The 20214-nt window shown below is 39.4% G+C and overlaps 1 protein-coding gene across 5 annotated transcripts in view; it reads right to left on the bottom strand.

The window, feature by feature from the left end:
• The window catches only part of PRKCQ (protein kinase C theta), a 175666-nt gene that overhangs the window by 108776 nt on the left and 46676 nt on the right, over positions 1-20214 (bottom strand). For all 5 annotated transcript variants that reach the window (XM_027595466.2, XM_027595470.2, XM_027595467.2 and 2 more), the window contains exons 2-7: positions 15730-15856; positions 12604-12803; positions 9021-9081; positions 1621-1783; positions 470-501; positions 289-374 (exon numbers count right to left, since the gene is read on the bottom strand). In XM_027595466.2, the coding sequence (XP_027451267.1) occupies positions 289-374; positions 470-501; positions 1621-1783; positions 9021-9081; positions 12604-12803; positions 15730-15847 (660 nt within the window). In that variant the 5' untranslated portion in view covers positions 15848-15856. The remainder of the gene's footprint in view (positions 1-288; positions 375-469; positions 502-1620; positions 1784-9020; positions 9082-12603; positions 12804-15729; positions 15857-20214) is intronic.

The raw sequence follows: 20214 nt of genomic DNA, 5'->3' as shown, positions 1-20214 counted from the left end.
TTTCATATAGTTGACCAAAACTATGTTTTCTGGGCACTTTCTATCATGCCTTTCCGGAAAAGGCAGAGTCATTGACAATCTTATTTTTCTTTTCGTATTTATCGCCTAGTTTTGGGTCTCAGTGAAAATCCTTACTGAAGAGGAAAGGGTTTTCAGGGACATTGATGTTCATTGATAAGCTTAAGGATTCAAGCTCAAGCAATACTAAAAAGAATTAGTGGGCTTCCAAATTGAATGTTAGGATAAAATTATCATATTCCAGACAGAAAGAGGAACCTGAACACATACCATGGTTTCTCGGCTATTGATAGCTGATCCTGTGCACTTAGCTATAACTTTATCAATACACTTCTTGTGAATTGCCGCATTACACTCTGAAAAGAAATTATTGCAGTTAAGATTTTCAGAAGTTAAGGAACAACGAAATAAGCAGAATGACAATAATACAACAGAAATCCTTCTTACTTACGTCGACACTGGTAGCCTTGTTTGTTCAGACCCCTGCAATAAAGCACATGTCTGACTTACTTGGATGTTTGAGTCAACAGCAGCACCACAGACATTAAAACAAGATCTCATAGCTTCCTCCTATCGCAGAGCATTCACTGATCAGCGGCTCTGGTCTGTCACTGAACAAAAGTGTTAACACGTATTGTTCTTCTTTGTTTTTTTATTTTAAACTGCTTTGTTAAAAGTCTGATAAATAAATGAGGAACTGTTGTTTCTCCTTTCATTGGTGTCTTTTCCAAACACACATGTAGAGATGAAAATACCTGACTGAAAATGCATCACAGGCTCCTAGCAGCAAATTTCCATGTCCTACACTTAAAAATTCATTGTCTCTCTAAGCTCAGTATAGATGAGCGAAGACATCTGTACAAATGTGTTGTTTCCTCTTTCTGAGTATCTGAGAATATTTGCAACTACTAAATTCTGAAGCTATTAGTAAGGAAGGCAATTCTAATCAGTCAATGAAAACAGTTGGTGGAAATCCATCAAAAGTCTATTTGACCTCCGGATACCCTAGTTAGACTGGGGTTGTGAGTTGATGGATTCTGAAGTAGCCCAAAGAAAAGAACACCCCCACCAAGAGGCAAGGAGGCTGAGAGTGGGGACAGGAGTCATTTCAAGTCTCTGCAGTCCCATCGCCTTTGCTATGTGCTTACTGAGGCTTGAACCGATTTCTGTCTGAGGGCTGCTGAGATGCCCAAGAGCCCTGTAAACATCTAAACCCATTAGCTCCAATGCAAAAGCATTGCCTTTTGCACACGTTAGTACCAGCACAGTTGGGCTATCAAGGTGGTAGCAGTTCCAACTGTAAAACTGTGCCAACAGTAAAGACATTTCCCTCTTCTGTCCTTCCCTTTTACCCCCAGTGGCCCCCATTTAATCAGAAGCTAAAGTTCTTGAAAACTTTTTCTGCTAGAGCTGGCTTCCTTGCTCTATAGGAGTCACATTATGAAAATATTGTATAGAATCACACTCTTTAAGCCTCATCCTTCCATGTAGTGCTTATGCCAGCACACTCTCCTGAGGTGGAGCATGCCAGGCCTGACAGGTTGAGAGGATCTGACAAAATGCATAAGCTGAAGCTTGGAGTGAAATGCCAAGTTACCGTACCAGACAAACTCATGGCAGACAGAGCAAAATGTGGGTTGTGGGAAAAAGGTGGCGGTGAACTCATGGCACTTGACATGGTGGACTTTGGCCTGTTTGATGGCTCCTCGGCGGTGATGCAAAGCAAAGAAGCCTTCAGTCTCAAATTCACTCATGTCCTTTGTGTCTGCAGGAACAGGACAAGGGACAAAGTGGGTGGAGAGGGTGGGGAAGTGGGGAAAGGATGGAGACAGACAAGTAATTAGGCAAGCATTGAAACCAGTAAAATCCCAAGTACTTATTAAGGTTGGTATAGCACTAAGCTTCTTTCTTTAATTCTGTAATACAGAATTATCATAGGGTGTATTACTATACGGTTGAAACAATGAGGTTGGATTACTGGCTCAATCCCTCACTCCTCTTTGACTATGCTGAGCTATTCTCTTTCAGATTTTAAAACCAGAGGTCAGAACTTTCAAAGTATTTATCAACCTCTCCTATTCATTGTCAATGATGAGTCAGCCAGATAAAGCAGGAAGTGGTAAATACTTTTCTGCCTGTAATTCTAGAGAATAATGTGGTTACTGACAGCAATTTAGAAACAGCATATTTTTTTTTAATTTCCCAGGATGCTTTCTGTCTAGTTGTGTATGGGCAGGGTCCAGTAGACTGAGGGGAACTGACCAGACTGTGTGAGGGTGAAAGAACTTTGGAAAGTTGTTTATGCTCTGGTTCCTGATGTCCATAGTAATCAGGTGCACCAGCTACAGACTTATAGACTACTACACCAGTCAGTGTGGAAAAAGCCAGAAATTAATAGATGGCTGCAATTGTTTTTTAACATCTAGGTAATCCTGGATGTTATCTAGTCATCTACATCAAATCATCACATTCACATTTCTTCAGTTCACTCTGGACTCAGGGTATTGGTGAAGGTACTGTGATAGTCACTGTCCACGGTACCCCATGCCCAGATAACATCTTTCTAAAAGGCTGGTAGAATTCTGAGAATACTAATGATTCCCTGGCTGAAGACCAGACCCAAAGAAAACACACAAAAGCAAGGCAGTCATGGTTCAAAAGCGTGATAACAACTCCAGCATGCAAGAGAGAATAAAATGGTAAACAAGAAATAAATATAAAAAATAATTATCATTACTAAAATAAGGATAATTTATGATTATAACTTCTAATATAATTTTTAAATAGCTTGAAAGAATCTTGGATTTATATTTCTTATATTTTTACAAGCATAAAAAAATGGAGCTTTAGCAAGAATAAGAGGCTCATATTTCACAAATATAAAGAGTTAGCAATATTTAAACTAAATTACTTCCATTCTGGATAAGCAGTGGCACTGGTATGACAGCACACTTGAGACAAATGTCCCTGCCAAGGTACTTTATTTTCCATACCCTTAATAGTGGCCAGACTAGAAACACATTGGGGAGATAAAGGGTGGGGGGCATGAATTCATCCAAGTCCCAGGCCTCATTTTATGACTAATGTTTTCTCTACAGTGGTCCACAGGTCTGCTCTAGGGCGACTCCAAACTCTTAGATACAGAGCCTTCCGAATAACTCTAAAAAGTTCCACAGATAAGACATAATACTTTGCCTAATACTTTAAGGCTAGGTAATGTAGGCCTTTTTATATAGAACTGAGCTAGAAATAAATTAGGTTTAGTGCGTGAGGGGTTAAATTCAGGGTCACTGAGGCAATTGCTGTTTTCTGCAAGTTCTGGTATAAGCAAATCTATTTACAACTTGTGACTGGTGTAGTAGGTGGTTTGTCAGTAAGATTTGACTCATTTCTATTTTGGTCCATATGAAATGAAATAAAGTATAAAATTACTTTTAAATTCAGGCAATAGAAGTGAATTATTCTGGGAACCCTAATTGTATTACTGTAAAAAAAATATATATATCGTCTGAGCTTTAAACTGTAATGTTGTAAATTTTTTAAAATGTTAGAAAGTGCTAGAAATACATTTATCCCCTTGGGCCTTCCTTTGATTTTTCTTTATCCTCTAACCATTTTGATCATTACAGGAGAGCAACTATATAAAAACTCAGAATTTCTTGAATTCTTCTGGTATTTACGTTTTTTTTTTTTTTTTTGAAGTAATTTGCTCCTATGTTTATTGGCTTAAATAAGTTTATTGGTTTTTGTATGTTTGGTTATTTCTTTTGTAGTAATGGCTCCTAATCTATTTATTTAGCCTAACCTATCACTTGTTTGTAATCAGTCAACCACAGATGTTTCCTGGGCAGCTCTGAGCAAACTGCTATGCTGAATGTTCTAAAGAAATATGGGATGTTATCCCTAACTTCTGAGTGGCTAACAGTCAAGTCAGGGAGACATGACACTCACACAAAGAACAGTATGTGATGGTTTGGAATAGACATGGTGATATCTACACCCATATTTTTTAGGAGGTAGTAAAAGGAATTACAAAAGAGACCATGAAGAAGCAGCTAAAAAATTAAGAGAAAAACGTAAATAGTATCACACTGGGTAAGCCAAGAAAGAATGGGTTTTTCAGCATTGGTATAGAGATGTCAAGGGAACTGGAGGCTAAGAAAGAGAAATTTGTTTTGAAGAATAATACTCTTGAAGAAAGCAACTTAGCGGATTGGTCAAAATATAAGCCAGACTCTTAGGGTAAAAAAAAAAAAAAAAAAATCCAGACTGGACAAGACGGCTTAATTCAGTATGTCTTGGCAATGAAACCAAAGAGATAGGGAAACATTGAAGATGCTACTGAGCTTATGGTACGTAGCTGCTAGGAATCTGATGCAGGAGACCAAGAAAGGGAGGGACTGTCTCTGAGGCAAAAGAGCAGGAAGCAAGTGTAGGGAGCAGCAGTTATCTCTAAAGTACAGAGACAGACAGAAGACAGAGTCGTTCCCAGTTAAACTGGGGGCAAGGCCAAACTCCAAAAGTGAGAGAAGAATGAGATACCCTTAGAGACTGAGTAGTATGGGAATTTCTGGAATAGCCATTGTATGGGAATCAAAAGAAAATAAAAGGAATTTCTAAATACCAGGGTGAGTCTAAATGAATAGTTCAATGAACATTTATTAAGTACCTCCTATGTACCTAGCATGCAACCTGGTGCTGGAGTTAAAGAGACAAATAAGATGTGGTTCAGCCATTGCTTTCCAGCAAGAAATTACTGTAGTAAAAGTCAGAACAGAAATATTCACAGGATGCTATGTGACAGACATAAGGAAACTACACCAGTTAAGGCAGGTATAGATAGGTGGAGGCAAGAAAAAGACAAAAGTTGGACAAGAAAGGTACTAAAAGGTGATTTCTGGGCTGGGTTCTGAAGAATAAATAACTTCTACCAATGTATGGGAGAAGTTATGGCGGGGAAAAGCAAAAGATGTTCTCTCTAGATGGAAGAGAATGTACAAGGGTACATTCAGATAAGGTCTCTGAGAATGTATGTACTGCCAGAGTGTGGAGTATGAAGCAGAAAACATCAGTGGTCACACACAGATGTGTAGGTGTCAGGTCAGTCTGAATATCTCCTGTAGCTAATTTGCAAACACTGAAAGGCTGTAGGCAGGGGCAAAGGGAGGAACAGAAGCATGGCATATTTAGAACAGAGTTTATATAGTTTATTTGGGCAGCCATGTAGGAGAATGGTTGGGATTTGGCAAGAAGCAATGATGATGAAAAGCAGGGGGAAAACTGAAAAATCCTAAGGAGACAACATGGGCAGAAACTGTTGGATTAATGTGGGAGGTCAAGAAAAGGGAGGCTATAAAAGTTACTTCCAGGTTTCTGGGTGGATGGAGTAAGAATCAACTGAGATAGTGAGTACAAAAGAATAGATTACTGGCGAAAATGGTGAGTGTAATCTTGGACATATTGAATTTAAAGTAATGTAGGAAATCTACTTGGAGAAATCCACTAAGGGGTTAAGTATATGAGTCTAGAACATCAGAACATTATCTACCAGCAACAGTTTGTAATGGACTCAGCTGCATGGCTTTTTCTAGGAAAGTTTTGGAGAAGGAGAGGGAAGAATGCAAGGTTTGGAGATCAGAACATTTTTTGGCAGAAGAGGGCGCTCATGATAGCAGAGTGCTGGAAAGGGCTGTGGACGTCAGGCAAAGTAGGGAGTCAAGGCCAGATGTGGGCTAACAAAAGGTGTGAAGAAAGAAACCAGATTAGGGTAGATTCCTGTAGCTAGTGGGGTGAGGGAGAGGACAGAATTGACAGAGGAGGAGGTTGAGCTCTGAGAGAGAAAGGTCTGACTCTGAGTCCTCAACAGTAGAGAATTCCAAGTGACAACCTGTGGTGTCCCTGCAGGTTTTTGAATGGATAAAGAGAAGTGTAGGAAGGTGTCAAAATATGAGGTGGGAGTGAACACTAAAGCTACCAAGAATGATGGTAGGAGAGCAGGGGAAGAAGACAAACTAATCTACTACAGAAATCACAGAATGAGGATTTTGAAAGAGAGAGAACAGAGTGATTTGTGTGTGGAGAGCAGTAGCCATTTGCTTCCCTGTAGAGTAGAAAAATATTGATGCTTCCATAAAAGAAGGGTACAGGAGACATGACATTATCGTAAACGTTATCCAAGACTGAATCCTGTATCTTCCCCCAATTGCTTTCTCTTCCCATATCTCCCATCCCTACCACTGCTATTATCATTTTCCTAGTCCAACTATTTTAAGGAACATCATCCACATTTTTTCCCTTCATTCAACTTTCATTTTTAAAGAAATATAAAGTACTTCAACTATGTATTCATAATGGGCATACCCTTTCATCTACACTGCCATGAAATCTGATTTTCTTTTGGGCTCTTTCTTTTATTTCATTCCTATAACCATGCCCCCAGACCAGGTTCTCATCACTTCTCCATTGCAAAAATGAAATTTTATAGGCTCTCTCTCTATCAGTCTATTTCCCTTTCCAGATCTGTCCTGCATTCCTTCAGACGCAATTTCCCCCAAACACTACTTCCATCCATCATATCATGACCTGTGACTGCTTGTTCCTAGGTCTACACCCTCCTCTTGCCTGGTTTCCAGGTCCTCCAAGATCTGTCTTAGATTCTTCATTCTGGTTTTAGCAGGGGCCCTCTGATCTGCCTAGACTGGTCTCACAGTTCTGCATCCATTTATATTTTTGCTCAAATCTTCATGTTTTCCTCCTAGAAAGCTATCCCTCTTGTCTGCAAGTTCAACTCTGCCTATCCTTTAATGTCCACTCTATGGAATTTTCTGGAATGAAGGCAACTCATACTGATCTCTTGGTTAATCAGTATTTATGTGCTTTGGAACTAAATTCTTCTCCAATTGTTTAGTTTGTACCACTTTTCCAATCTAGGCTTAAGTTCCTTGAGTATGAGAACTCATGTCTTGGTTTTCTGAATACTTCTGAAAACTATTTTTTATATATAATAATATTCTTCAAATAGAATGATATCCTATACTTCTTGTCATCAATAAAGAATTTTCTAGTTGGGCTAGTCCACAATATTGTTTGTTAAAAATTAGAGCTTTTAGATACATAAAAATTTAGAAATGGAGTCTCAATTTGGGTCTAGATACAAAAAATTTTAAACATGACAAAATTCTACCCTTAAACAAAAAAACCTTCCTGGATTTGTGTAATTTCTGTCTGTGAAATATCATTGTTTTCGCGCCACCTGAATGTTCCCTCTCATTCTAAGAGAAAATTTAAGTTTTGAAGCAATAGGAAAGATATCCATGAAATTGTTTCTTAAAGCAGTGGTCTTTAAACCATTTACCCAAAACACTTGGCATTCTCATGGACAATTTCCTTCAATTTACATTCGATCATGTTTTGAACTAAAAGAACATAATTCCTCTTCTTGAGGGAATTAAACAGTATTGGCATTATCATTTAGGGCAGTACTTTCACTTACTATGCAAGCCTTGTTATCCAGCTCCTACAACCATGTCACCATTTGGCCAACTGAGAAGTAGTACAATGCTGGGGCGCCTGGGTGGCTCAGTTGGTTAAGCATCTGCCTTCAGCTCAGATCATGATCCCAGGGTCTGGGGATCGAGCCCCATGTTGGGCTCCCTGCTCAGTGGGGAGCCTGCTTCTCCCTCTCCCTCTGCTGCTCCCTCTGCTTGTGTACTTTCTCTCTCAAACAAATAAATAAAATCTTTAAAAAATGGTACAATGCCGTGTTCTATGTATCTAGAGCCTCCACGGGGTAAAAGAGAAGTTCAGATTGTACTGCTGCCTCTTTAGGGATCCTTTTCTTCTTAAAAAAAATCTTTATTATGGGAATTTTTAAATCTATACAAAAGCTGAGCAAATACTGTAATCAATTTCCCAGTACCGATCATCCAGCTTCAATAATGACCAGTCCATGGCTACTATTTTCCACTACATGCTATCTGTTACCCACACCCACATACCAATGGGTTATTTTGAAGCAAATGCCTGGTGTTATGTTATCTATAAACATTTTAGTATGTGTCTTAAAGATGAGGACCCATTTTAGGAAATAGAACCACAATACCATCATCACACCTAGAAAATTAATAACAATGCCTCCACATCACCAAATACCTGGTGAGGGTTCAAGTTTCCCTGATAATCTCATAATATATATATTTTTTCAATGTACTTGTTTGAATCTGGACTCAAGGACATTGGATATGTTGAGCCCAAACCCAGAAAGCACCATAAATCTCTAAACTAAAACTTGTTTCTTGGTAGTAAAACTAATTTAGGAAAAAATAAAATCAGTTTGTGATCGGTAAGTACACATATCCATCCTGAGGCTTAGGATTTTAGGAGTAGCAACATTTGATTTGTTTGCACAGCACTTTGATGACACAGTACAAATGCAATAGGAGGAATGGACAGGCTGTCACAGACACCAAGCGCCCTGCTCATAAGTGTCACCTCTGTGATCCATGTCTGTGCGTCACGTGGAAATGACACTCTTTAGCAATGCATGTTCTCCTGCCTGTTCCTAAAAGGATTTGAGGCAACTAACCTGAAGCATTATTATTTTGCTACAAGCATTATGAAAAATACTTACTGGTTTCCTATTCATTTCGTATTTTGCTGATACTGTGATCGCTTGTTTTATCACTCGTGACATGTAAACAGAGCCTTTTGTATTTACGTTACATTTCCAAACTAAAATACGGACAGACTGTAAAAGCACTGGGCACATGAGTTCACACTATTTAGAAACTAAATGCTAGAAACGTTTTCTATCTCTCTGTTTATCTGGCCCAGCTAGCACATTTTCAACTAATATTTGAGCACCACTGAAAACTTTTGAGAAAACTTCCTGTGTTCCCTTTTCTCCTAATTATTTTCTCTGCTATTGCAAGAGTCAAATAGATTGCACACGAGGAGAAAGGACATGCCCTCCTCACCCCCAAACAAGACAAAATGTCACCTACCACTCATTTCCAGAAAGTATCTTGCATTCATTAGCATTCGGCCTTGAGGTTTCAGCTCTAACTGATTGAGAGAAGGAAAAAAAAAGAAATATCAGTCAGAATGTGAAACAAGTGCTAAGTTTGATGACATAGTAACTGACAAGTGCAATGACAGCAGGAGATTTCCAACGTAGAGCCCAAGACTGCCGCCTCCTTACATTTCACTCAGAATGGTTATCATCAGAACATCCATGAGTACAACCTTCCTTTTATTAAAACACCTCAGCAACTCATTACCTTTACTTGGACGTCAAAATTTCCATGAGGAAGAAACAAAATCCTAAAACAGTTTCTGTTTGATATCCTTGCTGCTTCTCATCTACATGGTTGTTAGTAGGGCAGATTCTGATCTTCACCACGACAAAAGAATCACGGACACTGGGACCAGCTAACTGGGGGGAGCGGTAGGTCTTCTGGAAGGAAAGACGGATCCTGCTTTGAGGGTGCCCACCCACATGCCTCTAGGTTAACCAGGGCATGAAGTGGGAGCAGTGTTTTTCTTTCATAAGGAGACACTGTTTCCTTGGGAAAGTGCTGGATGATCTACCAAGGGAAATTTTGATTAGATTAGTCCAAGAATGGATAAAAATACATATTTCAGTATCATTACATAGAAGAGACCAGAACAGTGTCACTGAAAGGGATGATGCAGGATATCATGTGACGTGACATGGGGGAAAATGACAAATCCAAGATAACTTGACTACTATTGCTAACATATTAAACCATAGCACTAGAGCATTAGTATACTCAAAAGAATCAGCAGGTGAATTGAAGGTCACTATTGATCATTACACCCATGGGTTAATGAGAATAACTGAGAAATAGTAAGAAACATCTGGTTGAACCCAGGACCAAAATTTGAATTGTGGTTAAATAATTTACTGGTTGTGTGACCTTGTGCATGTCACTAAGCCTTTCAGGATCTCTGCAAAGCTGACATAATAGCATCAAAGCATACAACTATTAGAATTTTATGATAACATAAGCATTTACTGCTTGGTCAACTATAAACCCTCACACTAGCTTAAACAGATCAATGAGAAAAGTGCTTTTAACATCAAGGATATACACCTTGTTCTCTGGTTTATGGAACAAGTAATAAAGATGGGGACAAAAAGGGAACTAGAAGAGCAAGAAATAACGGGCTCATTCCCAAGCGAAGTGGGAAAAATTGGTACCAGATGACCACAAAGTCATCAATATTCGGGACTTAGTGGTGATGGGTAAAATTGAACCAAAACTGCTGGAAAAACAGTATTCATAGGAAATCACATTGCATCATGCTTTTGAGAGCGAACAAGAGGTAATCATATGAACAGTCGAAACTTGGGAAAGCAGAAGGCAAGTCTCAGTGTGGTGTGTAGAAATTGGATGGAGTCTGTGGAGATGAAGGGCAAATTTCAGAAAATAGATATATTTTTTCCTGGGTACATCTTTTTGTTTTATATTCAGTTAGCCAGCCTAACTTTTTGATGTAGTGTTCAATGACTCATTAGTTGCATATAGCACCCAGTGCTCATCACAACACGTGCCCTCCTTAATAACCATCGCCAGGTTACCCCATCCCCTCACCCACCTCCCTTCTGTAACCCTCAGTTTGTTTCCTGGAGTCCAGAGTCTCTCATGGTTTGTCTCCCTCTCTGATTTCTTCCCATTCTGTTTTCCCTCCCCTTCCCCTGTGGACATTTTTTAGAGAGAGAAATTATTTTTAAGAAAGTGGATTTCAATAGAGCAAGGGGAAATCTAAGTCCAGAGCATCCTGTTGGCCCTTAAACACTATAAATGAAAGTAAACTAAGAGATATTCTTGGGAAAAAAGTTGTAAAATGTAAAAAGATTGCTAAAGTAAAATGAGGATCTGAAGGTCACCAAGTGCTTATGGCTAAATAACCCTAGATTACAAAAAAAAAAAAAAAAAGTAAAAACTTTGACAAGAATAAAATCAGAAAACACCTAAGCGAGAAATCGAATACAACTTAAAGAGATATAAATAGAAAACCAATCTGCTCATCAGTGAAGCCTAAACAAAGAATTTAAAATTTAGTTATCCATTTAACTGAGAAGGAAATCAAATAGTATGCTATTTTTTTGTTTTAAAGATTTTATTTCTCAAGTAATCTCTACACCCAATGTGGGCTTGAACTCACAACCCCGAGATCCAGAGTCACACGCTCCACAGACTGAGCCAGCCAGGCACCCCAAAAAGCATGCTACTTTTAAAAATTAGGGATCTGGTGACTCTTTTTTAAAAAATGCGGCAGAAAGCCGAAAATAAGTAGGGATGAGTGGAAAACCAGGTAACGTTTGGTCTAATTAATCTCTTCTAGCTGAGCTAAGTGCTGGCATCTCCCACTCCCTGATTTGTGCAAACCTTTCCACATTGTGATGTTACCAGTTATTTAGCCTCTTCTACCTGCCTAGGCAGACCCCCCAAAACAAGATCTGTTTCCATGATCGTTTCTCCAACCAGACACAGAAGTGTGCCACAGATACTGCTGGGCTATATTTACTAAACATGTTTAAGTGTGGGAACTTAAAAAAAAAATCTTGGTATATGTTTATCTTCAAAGATTACTTTAGTGTCACCAGCAAAGATGTATATAAATATATACTCTCCTTAAAAGTACTGATTTTTTTTTTTTAGGTCAAAAATTTAAAAATGACACAAAAATCTAGTTGTTAGGTTTCCACCATTCCCATTTTGAAACCAACTTCAAAAAATGTTCCGTATGGAGTTCTCAAGAATCTGAGTTATAGGAAATAAGAAGAAAAAGGTATGATTCTCTCCTTTTGAATAAATGATAAAGCATTTGAAAACATTTTCTGGGTTGCAGATCATTTAAAAACAGTTTTTAACTGGTGTTTGTGGTTGTTTTGTTTTTTCATTTTGTGGACCCCAGAAATCTTCGTGAGAATTTTTTATGCTTTTATATTTCACTCTTTCCTTTAACATTTCTAAACATTCACTATCCAAACAGTTATTAAGTTTTCAAAAACTTAGTGCAGCAACACGGATTGTGTGAGGTATTGTTTGGTACAAAGTGAGCTAAGTGAATAATTATGGCTAAAAAAATTGACAGGGATTGGCCAAGTATGGAGGAGGAAGACCAAACCTCACGTGGATCTTTGCTGGCCCTTTCCCTTATCTATCACCTTATCTAGTCTAAGATATCTTATCAAGAGATCACATAGATGTGATATCTCAACAAATAGTCAACAGCTAGGTTCCCAAATTAAGGGGAATTTGTGATATTTCTGAGCTTCTGTTATAGATCAATAACAATTCTTCATAGCCTAAGAGACCTTCTTCATCTTACACAGGAGTCAAGACATTTGAATATGCCAGTATGTTTTACAGTCTACAACGAACATTCTCATTATCAAGCCATCAGCGAGTGAGTGGTAGGGAATCTGTTTACCCAAGACGAGTGTGTCATAATTTCAGGATGACACTGAAACTCTGCTCTAGTCTTCAGCGAGTGTGGGGCTTATCGCCTAGTGGTGTGAGCACTTTAAAAGAAGCTCACAGCCTGGATATTTACCCATATCTCTGCCTTCCCATTGTTCTTCCTGCATCGCTCAGCCAGAGAGGAGAGCTCGACGGTAGTTTCGGATATTAGGTCCATGTTCTTGCCCTTCACAATGATCTGCATTACTCTTCCCTTGTTGATGTGGGCATCAAAAGTGCTGTCCCAGGGCGGGTACATGGTTGGCTTTTTCTGGATATACATTTGTCCATTCTCTAGGAACAGAAAGATATGTTCTCATTACTCCTTTAGCCAACTCTGGGAAATAATTCGACTTGACAGTGGCACCTGCTCCCTCTGTTCTCTAGGATACATAATTCCATTGGGAAGTCAAAAGGAGCATGTAAAACACTTAGAGACAATACAGGACAGGATGCGACAGTCCCAAGGTCTACAGATACGCAAGCTGAGACCCTGAAACTTAAAAATCAATCTGGTAATTTACCAAAGATACAAACGTAGGGATCCGAAGGGGTACGTGCACCCCGATGTTCATAGCAGCAATGTCCGCAATAGCCAAACTGTGGAAAGAGCCAAGATGTCCATGGACAGATGAACGGATAAAGAAGAGGTGGTATATATACACAATGGAATATTATGCAGCCATCAAAAGGAATGAGATCTTGCCATTTGCAACGACGTGGATGGAACTGGAGGGTGTTGTGCTGAGCGAAATAAGTCAATCAGAGAAAGACATGTATCATATGACCTCACTGATACGAGGAATTCTTAATCTCAGGAAACAAACTGAGGGTTGCTGGAGTGGTGGGGGGTGGGAGGGATGGGGTGGCTGGGTGATAGACATTGGGGAGGGTATGTGCTATGGTGAGCGCCGTGAATTGTACAAGACTGTTGAATCACAGATCTGTACCTCTGAAACAAATAATGCAATATATGTTAAGAAAAAAGAAGAAGAAGAAGATAGCAGGAGGGGAAGAATGAAGGGGGGTAGTCGGAGGGGGAGACGAACCATGAGAGACGATGGACTCTGAGAAACAAACTGAGGGTTCTAGAGGGGAGAAGGGTGGGGGGATGGGTTAGCCTGGTGATGGGTATTGAAGAGGGCACGTACTACATGGAGCACTGGGTGTGATGCACAAACAATGAATCACGGAACACTACATCCAAAACTAATGATGTAATGTATGGTGATTAACATAACAATAAAAAATTTAAAGTAAAAAAATCAATCTGGTAATTTAAGCAACAAAAATATGATAAAGTCTTGGATTGGCAATGTTCTTTTCCTATTCAACAGTTAGTTGCTTTTCTTCGAGCAAATAGAAAGACATCAGGGGCCAAGCCTGCTATATTTGGGAGGGTAGAGTGACCTAGGTCCCATTCTCTACATGTCATACACGCTTATGCCTTTTGGTATCTTCCTTTGATGATCTACGAAGGGTGGACACACAACTAATTAATTTCACTGTCATCTGGTTAAAAAGAGTCGATAGAAAACTACTGTGTGTTCATCTGAAAGACTCTGTGGCATAATTTAAGGCTTATAGTGAATGCTTCTTAAAAAGACATTTAAAAATTTTCCATTTGACATAAATGCACTATGAGGTAAAAAAAAAAAAAAAACAAACAACAAAACCTCTAAAACATAATGAGCCATTATTTCTTTCTCTAATTCTCAAGTGAGGATACATTTTACATGCACCATCCACCCTACGCAAAAACAAGTAACTCAGAGAGGCAGCGTTCTCAATCCCTCGGATCAGGAAAGCAGGCTATAGACCTACACGTGAGAAAAGGCACGCAGGCGGGAGATCTGGAAGTGGCTGATGACAAGAACTACGGTTAGGGTGATCAAGGGTAAGGAAAACCTCTCAGGAACCACCAAGTGATTGGGAAAGAGTCTGCTAGTGGAATTAAGTAATACTGGCGCATCTTTCATCCCCACTGGATTTTCGGTAGTATTTATTCTTTAATCATTTCAGGAACAGCAAACTGCAGCTGTATTTGAGTATTGGTTTCTTGTGATAATAAGCCACGAAGTGGCACATTTAGCAATTCAGAGATGTTGGTAAAGCAAGATCCATTTAAGCATGGAAACAAAGCAGTTCGGACTCCTGATGGCCCCTTCTCTGATGCACAATGCCAAAGCAGAACATGCTTTTCAGTTCTCCATAAGAGAACTACCCTATATGAAATAAAACACACCCTCTCTGTCCCCAAGCCTTTGCTCCCTGCTTTGCCCTGCTTGGGTTTCCTGCCCAGCATTTATCACTATTCTATATATGCCAGTTTGTTCCATGCCTTTCTTCCTCTGCTAGAATAGAAGCTCTAAGGAAAAGGCACTTTTTCTCTCCCACTCCATAAATACTTTCTGTGTAAGTCAAGTGGAATGGCTCCTACAGTTGCTACAACCTGCATCAGTGTTAATCACGTCTCTACAGTGTGTCTACTAAGACAAGAAAGGTAGGGAGGGAACTAGAGAAAAGCAGTAAAACTGGGAAAATGTTGGGAGGTAAACCTCCGCGGAGAGATTCCAGGCAGAATAAGATTATTTTAATTGAATGATCTAAACCCACAAAAGGAATCTTGGGATCTGTCACACTTTCCCCCTCACCATGAACTGCCTAGAAATATTTACATTTGACAAAACACGACAATTTTTTCACTCATCCAGGGTTTTGTAAATACAAGTTTTCTGAAATTTGGATTCTAATGGCTAATTACATATTGTTTTAACATTCATCGAAGCTTAGCCGTCTTCAGGGTTAATTGTAAGATTATGAAGACTTAATCTATCTGTAATCATTGGAAACAACCAGGGTTAACGATACGGGTCCCATGTTCTACTTGAGCTTACCAGTAGATTTTATTGGCCCCATTAACTCCTCACATCATGTCCTCAACCCATTTCTCCTTTCCCTTGTTCCTTTTGCTTATGTAGAAAAATGGCACAGGGAAATGAAACATGAGGTAGGAGATCTGGGTCTCCTTCAGAGTCTGTCACTACCTCCTACACCCTTGAGGAAGTGCTTGGCTTGGCTGGGCATCAAATGCCTCTAGTGTAAAACTAGGTTGAATCAGATGACTGAAGTTCCTGGAAGGACTTGCCTCCTAGTTCACAGCAGGACCTTCCTCCCCGCCCCCCCGCCCCCCCCCCCCCGAATACCCACTCAAGCTTACCCGATTCAACGTATTCTTTGACAAGCACAGCACAGTAAGGGTTAACAGTCTCTCCTTGACATGACTGGCAGGACCCACAGTCGAAGTTGGACAAACCAATTCGAAGAAATGGTGACATGGTTGCTCCCTGCAAAATGACAAAAGACAAATGCTATAAAATAAATTATTTTTGGTGTCCCATTCCCACTTACCCAGTGCTTTATCACCAGCAGCCCAGAAGCTCAAATGGTTCAACTATCCATTTGAACAAATGCTTTTACTTCCCCTTCTGCAAAGGACATTACTGGGCTCACCCCAAACCACAGACTGACTTGCCAAGGAAAGAGGCTTTCTGGACGTCTGCATTGTTTGACCTCATCAGTTAGAACTATAATTCCACTCTTAATTTAATGGAGTTACATTTAATAATTGCAGAGAGAGGCAAAAAATTTCCAACATTTTATTTCTTCTCTTATTCAAGTAAGTACCCAAGAAACAATACACCATAACAAGAAAATGAGTTTAGAAAGGGTGAGTCTATTTTAGTCACAACAGTTAAATATGACACCACAAAATTCTTATACAGGCTATTTATGTGTGTGACGCAGTTGGCTCTGGGCATTTAGCAGCTGAACTCTGTTTACTTCAGACATTTCAGAAGGGTCTACTTTCTTCAGAGTCATGTACATGTGCATATATGTATGTATATATGCACATACATATACCTATATATGTAATAAGCCTTTGAACATTATAAACCACTTAAAAAAACCCTAAATCATTGCCCGCCAAAAAATCATGCTTTATCATCTAAGGATAAACAAAGTACTTCACAAAAGCCAAATTACCAATAATTACACGTACCTAGATATATAGGTGAAAACCATCGTAATGTTGGCTAACAAATTCTAGGATTCCAGTCTGATTCTGCATCTGCCAGTCCTTCCTTGTCCTTGCTTGGCCACTTACCTCAACCTTCCACCCCACCCCCCAGTCCCTGCTTTTTTTTTTTAAACCTACTTTACCATGAGGTCCCATTAATCTGAAACTATCCTCTGGTATTCAATGAAAAAGTTACTTCTTTGCTTCTTCTCTCCTCTTGAACTGTTTTCTCCTCCTTAATTTCCCCCCACTCTCTTAAGTAAGCCAAAGATAAGAAGAATAAAGTATGAGCTGTCTTTCAACCGTTGTATAAAGAAAGACAACTCCTCAGAATACTAGGAGCCCACATGTGAGCATCAACAGCATAACTGGAAATCTGGGGCCCATAATCCCGAATCTGGCAGAGCCATTAAAGACTGCTAGTTCTCTGAAATGCTGGTGGTCTTTGGGTATTTTTTGAACCTACAGAGACAGCTTAGGGGCTCTTGACAACTGCTATTAACTTCATGAATTCTAAGGAAGTCTCAATTTCCCACAGTTTAGCAAGTTTAATTAAAGGAGATGGTTGTAGAATCCTCGTATTTGTCAGGTGTTCTTAGCCTCTGAAACACATTCTGTTTAAATCACACTGTTGAAACAGTTGCTAGATGACTTCTAGATGTGTCTTTAGGGGCCCCCTTCACCCTCCGAATTTAGGATTCTTGGACAAGAGCCGAGCTAATGACTAAGAGCTCTCTGGAAAAAACTTCCCTGAGAACCCCCCTTCCCTGGGTCACATAGGGCTCCTGGACAAGTCTCTACTTCTGCACTAATCAGGAAATAACGCCAAGAACTATCCTCATTTATGAGAGTGTTTACCATGTGCGGACACTCTGAAGATTTCCTCAGCACGAGTAAAGGTGAGTAATTAATTCGGATTTGAATCTGGAGGGATCACTGACTCATAAAGCCCGAGTTACAACCACGGTGACCTTTAGTGACGGCTGTGTCACTCTGCTATTTCCAGGCTGGGTTCAGAATTAGCAGCAGCACAACATGCACCTGGGAAAGCCTATCTGGGGAGCAGAGCGAAACCTCTAGGGTGACCAGGGTTTCTGGTACAGTATGGGAGAGTCGCAGTGGAAGCCCCTCTCCTCCAGCATGCCTTGCTTAGACATCAGCTGACTTCCTACCCCCCCCAGCAGTCTAGATTCATTTGCCATAGCTCCTCACGCATGAGCATTTTGGCAGTTTACCCAACGCATGCACCTGTTCAATGGCCAAGCCATTGCCCCTCTTTTTAAAGGTCTAGTCACAGCGACGTGATCTGACATTCTGATATCTAGAAGACAGAATCGGCATCTGTGTGCTGAACCTAACATGTTGTTCACTCAGGGGTGTGTTTTTAAGGCAAAAGGAAGCATTTTAATCCTGAGCTACTCAAAACTTTTCCCCCTCCTACAATTAATAGCAATGTGATCATTATGCAAAATAAAGAAAATACGCAAATTGGTAAAAAGTCTCCTCATAGTTCCACCAGCAAAAGCAAATCACTATTACCATTTTGATGTATTTTCTTTAGTCTTTTTTAATGAACAGGTTTTGTGGTTTTGTTCTATGTGCTATGCCCATACTGTGCTTATGGGATTATATTTGGCTTTTTAATTTAACATTTTACCACAAAAACTGTCCAAGTTAGTATGTCATCTTTGTAAGCATCCTTTTAATTCTGGCATGATATCCTCATGAGGGGCAGCTCCATGATCTGCTTTACTGAAATCTTATAGTTACATGTTTAGACTGTTTCCAGATTTTCCATAATAGAAATAATGCTGTGATAAGCACCTTTCTACAATTTCTTTTTTTTTAATTTAGGAATATTGCATCAGACTAGATCACTAGAGTATTCAATATTACTAGATCAGGTGCTATTACTATTTCTAAGTCTTACACATTTAAAGAAAATAATAAAACCTAAAGACAAAGACTTCACAGGGAAAGTACAGTGGACAATAACTAAGCATCATTCTTACACAATAAGTGCAAACAAATTTGTAAAAGCAAACAAAACAAAAACTGCCTATGACCCAAGTAATTAAGTGGCAATGACACAAACTACACCAAATATTAAAAAACAAACAAACATGATTGTAACCAGGTATATGGGAAAATGTTCAGCCTTGTGAGCAATTTAAGAAAAGCAAAATAAAACAAGATATGGGGCACCTGAGTGGCTCAGTCAGTTAAGTGTCTGACTCTTGATTTTGACTCAGGTCGCGATCTCAGGGTCATGGAGTTGAGCCCCACACGGGGCTTTGTGCTCAGTGGGGAGTCTGCTTGAGACTCTCTCCTGCTCCCTCTACCCCTCCCCTTCCTGCACTCTTTTTCTCTCTCATAAATAATTCTTAAAAAAAAAATAAAACAAGGGGAGCCTCGGTGGCTCAGTTGGTTAAGCGCCTGCCTTTGGCTCAGGTCATGATCCTGGAGTCCCGGGATCGAGCCCCACATCGGGCTCCCTGCTCAGCGGAGAGCCTGCTTCTCCCTCTCCCTCTGCCTGCCACTCTGCCTACTTGTACTCTTTCTATCTCTCTGTCAAATAAATAAATAAAATCTTAAAAAAAATAAAATAAAACAAAATACTATATAATTGCATTTATATAACATTCTTGAAAGACAAAACTCTGGAGAAAACGGTGGTTAGCAGTGGTTTGGACAAGGGACAGGGTCTTATAAAGATATAGCATAAACAAATTTTGGAGAGAAGATAAAGCTGTATGACAGCCTGATTGTGGTAGTGATCACAGAAATCTAGATTTAAATTCACAGAATTATACAGCAAGAATAACCATCAATTTTGTCATATGATCATTTAAAGACCAGAATTTTAAGATATGTTATTGGCATTTCAAGGCATGGAATAAATTCAGAGGTTATATAGATAAAGCGCACATTAGGGGGCACCTGGGTGGCTCAGTCATTAAAGCGTCTGCCTTCGGCTCAGGCCATGATCCCAGGGTCCTGGGATCGAGTCCCGCATTGGGCTCCCCGCTCAGTGGGAAGCCTGCTTCTCCCTCTCCCACTCCCCCTGTTTGTGTTCCCTCACTCTCTGTCAAAAAATAAATAAAAATCTTAAAAAAATACACATTAGGTACAGATGGAAGAATACACATTAGGAAACTGGAAAGTCATATAATAAAATATTAAATTAAAATCTAAAGTAATCAAGAGTAGCTTCAATTTGCCAAAGGGAAAATGTCAGAACCTTAAGAAAAATAAATAGCTTACTCTGCTGTTTAAGCTCTTTTGAGAACTTTTGCATTTTGGAGCAAATAGCTGAGAAAAAATAATATTAGAATTTGATAATGCATTTTCTTTGGGAATCCATTAATACTCAACTCGACTTAAACTATAATAACAAAATGAGTTACAATACTGAACATAAAAAATACAAAACAATAATATTTTTTACCCATGCAATTAGCAAATATTTTCGAAATGCTCTTACCCAACACTGGCAAGGACAACTCGAATCATACACTTTGATATAATGCTGTTGTGAGTGGAAATTTCCACAATCCTGTTGAACACACACACACATACACACACCTGTATGTATGTGCAGGATGTGTATGTGTATATATATAT

The sequence above is a fragment of the Zalophus californianus genome, chromosome 9 (assembly GCF_009762305.2).
Source record: "Zalophus californianus isolate mZalCal1 chromosome 9, mZalCal1.pri.v2, whole genome shotgun sequence".
Taxonomy (NCBI): domain Eukaryota; kingdom Metazoa; phylum Chordata; class Mammalia; order Carnivora; family Otariidae; genus Zalophus; species Zalophus californianus.
This window is presented reverse-complemented; position numbering and strand designations above follow the sequence as displayed.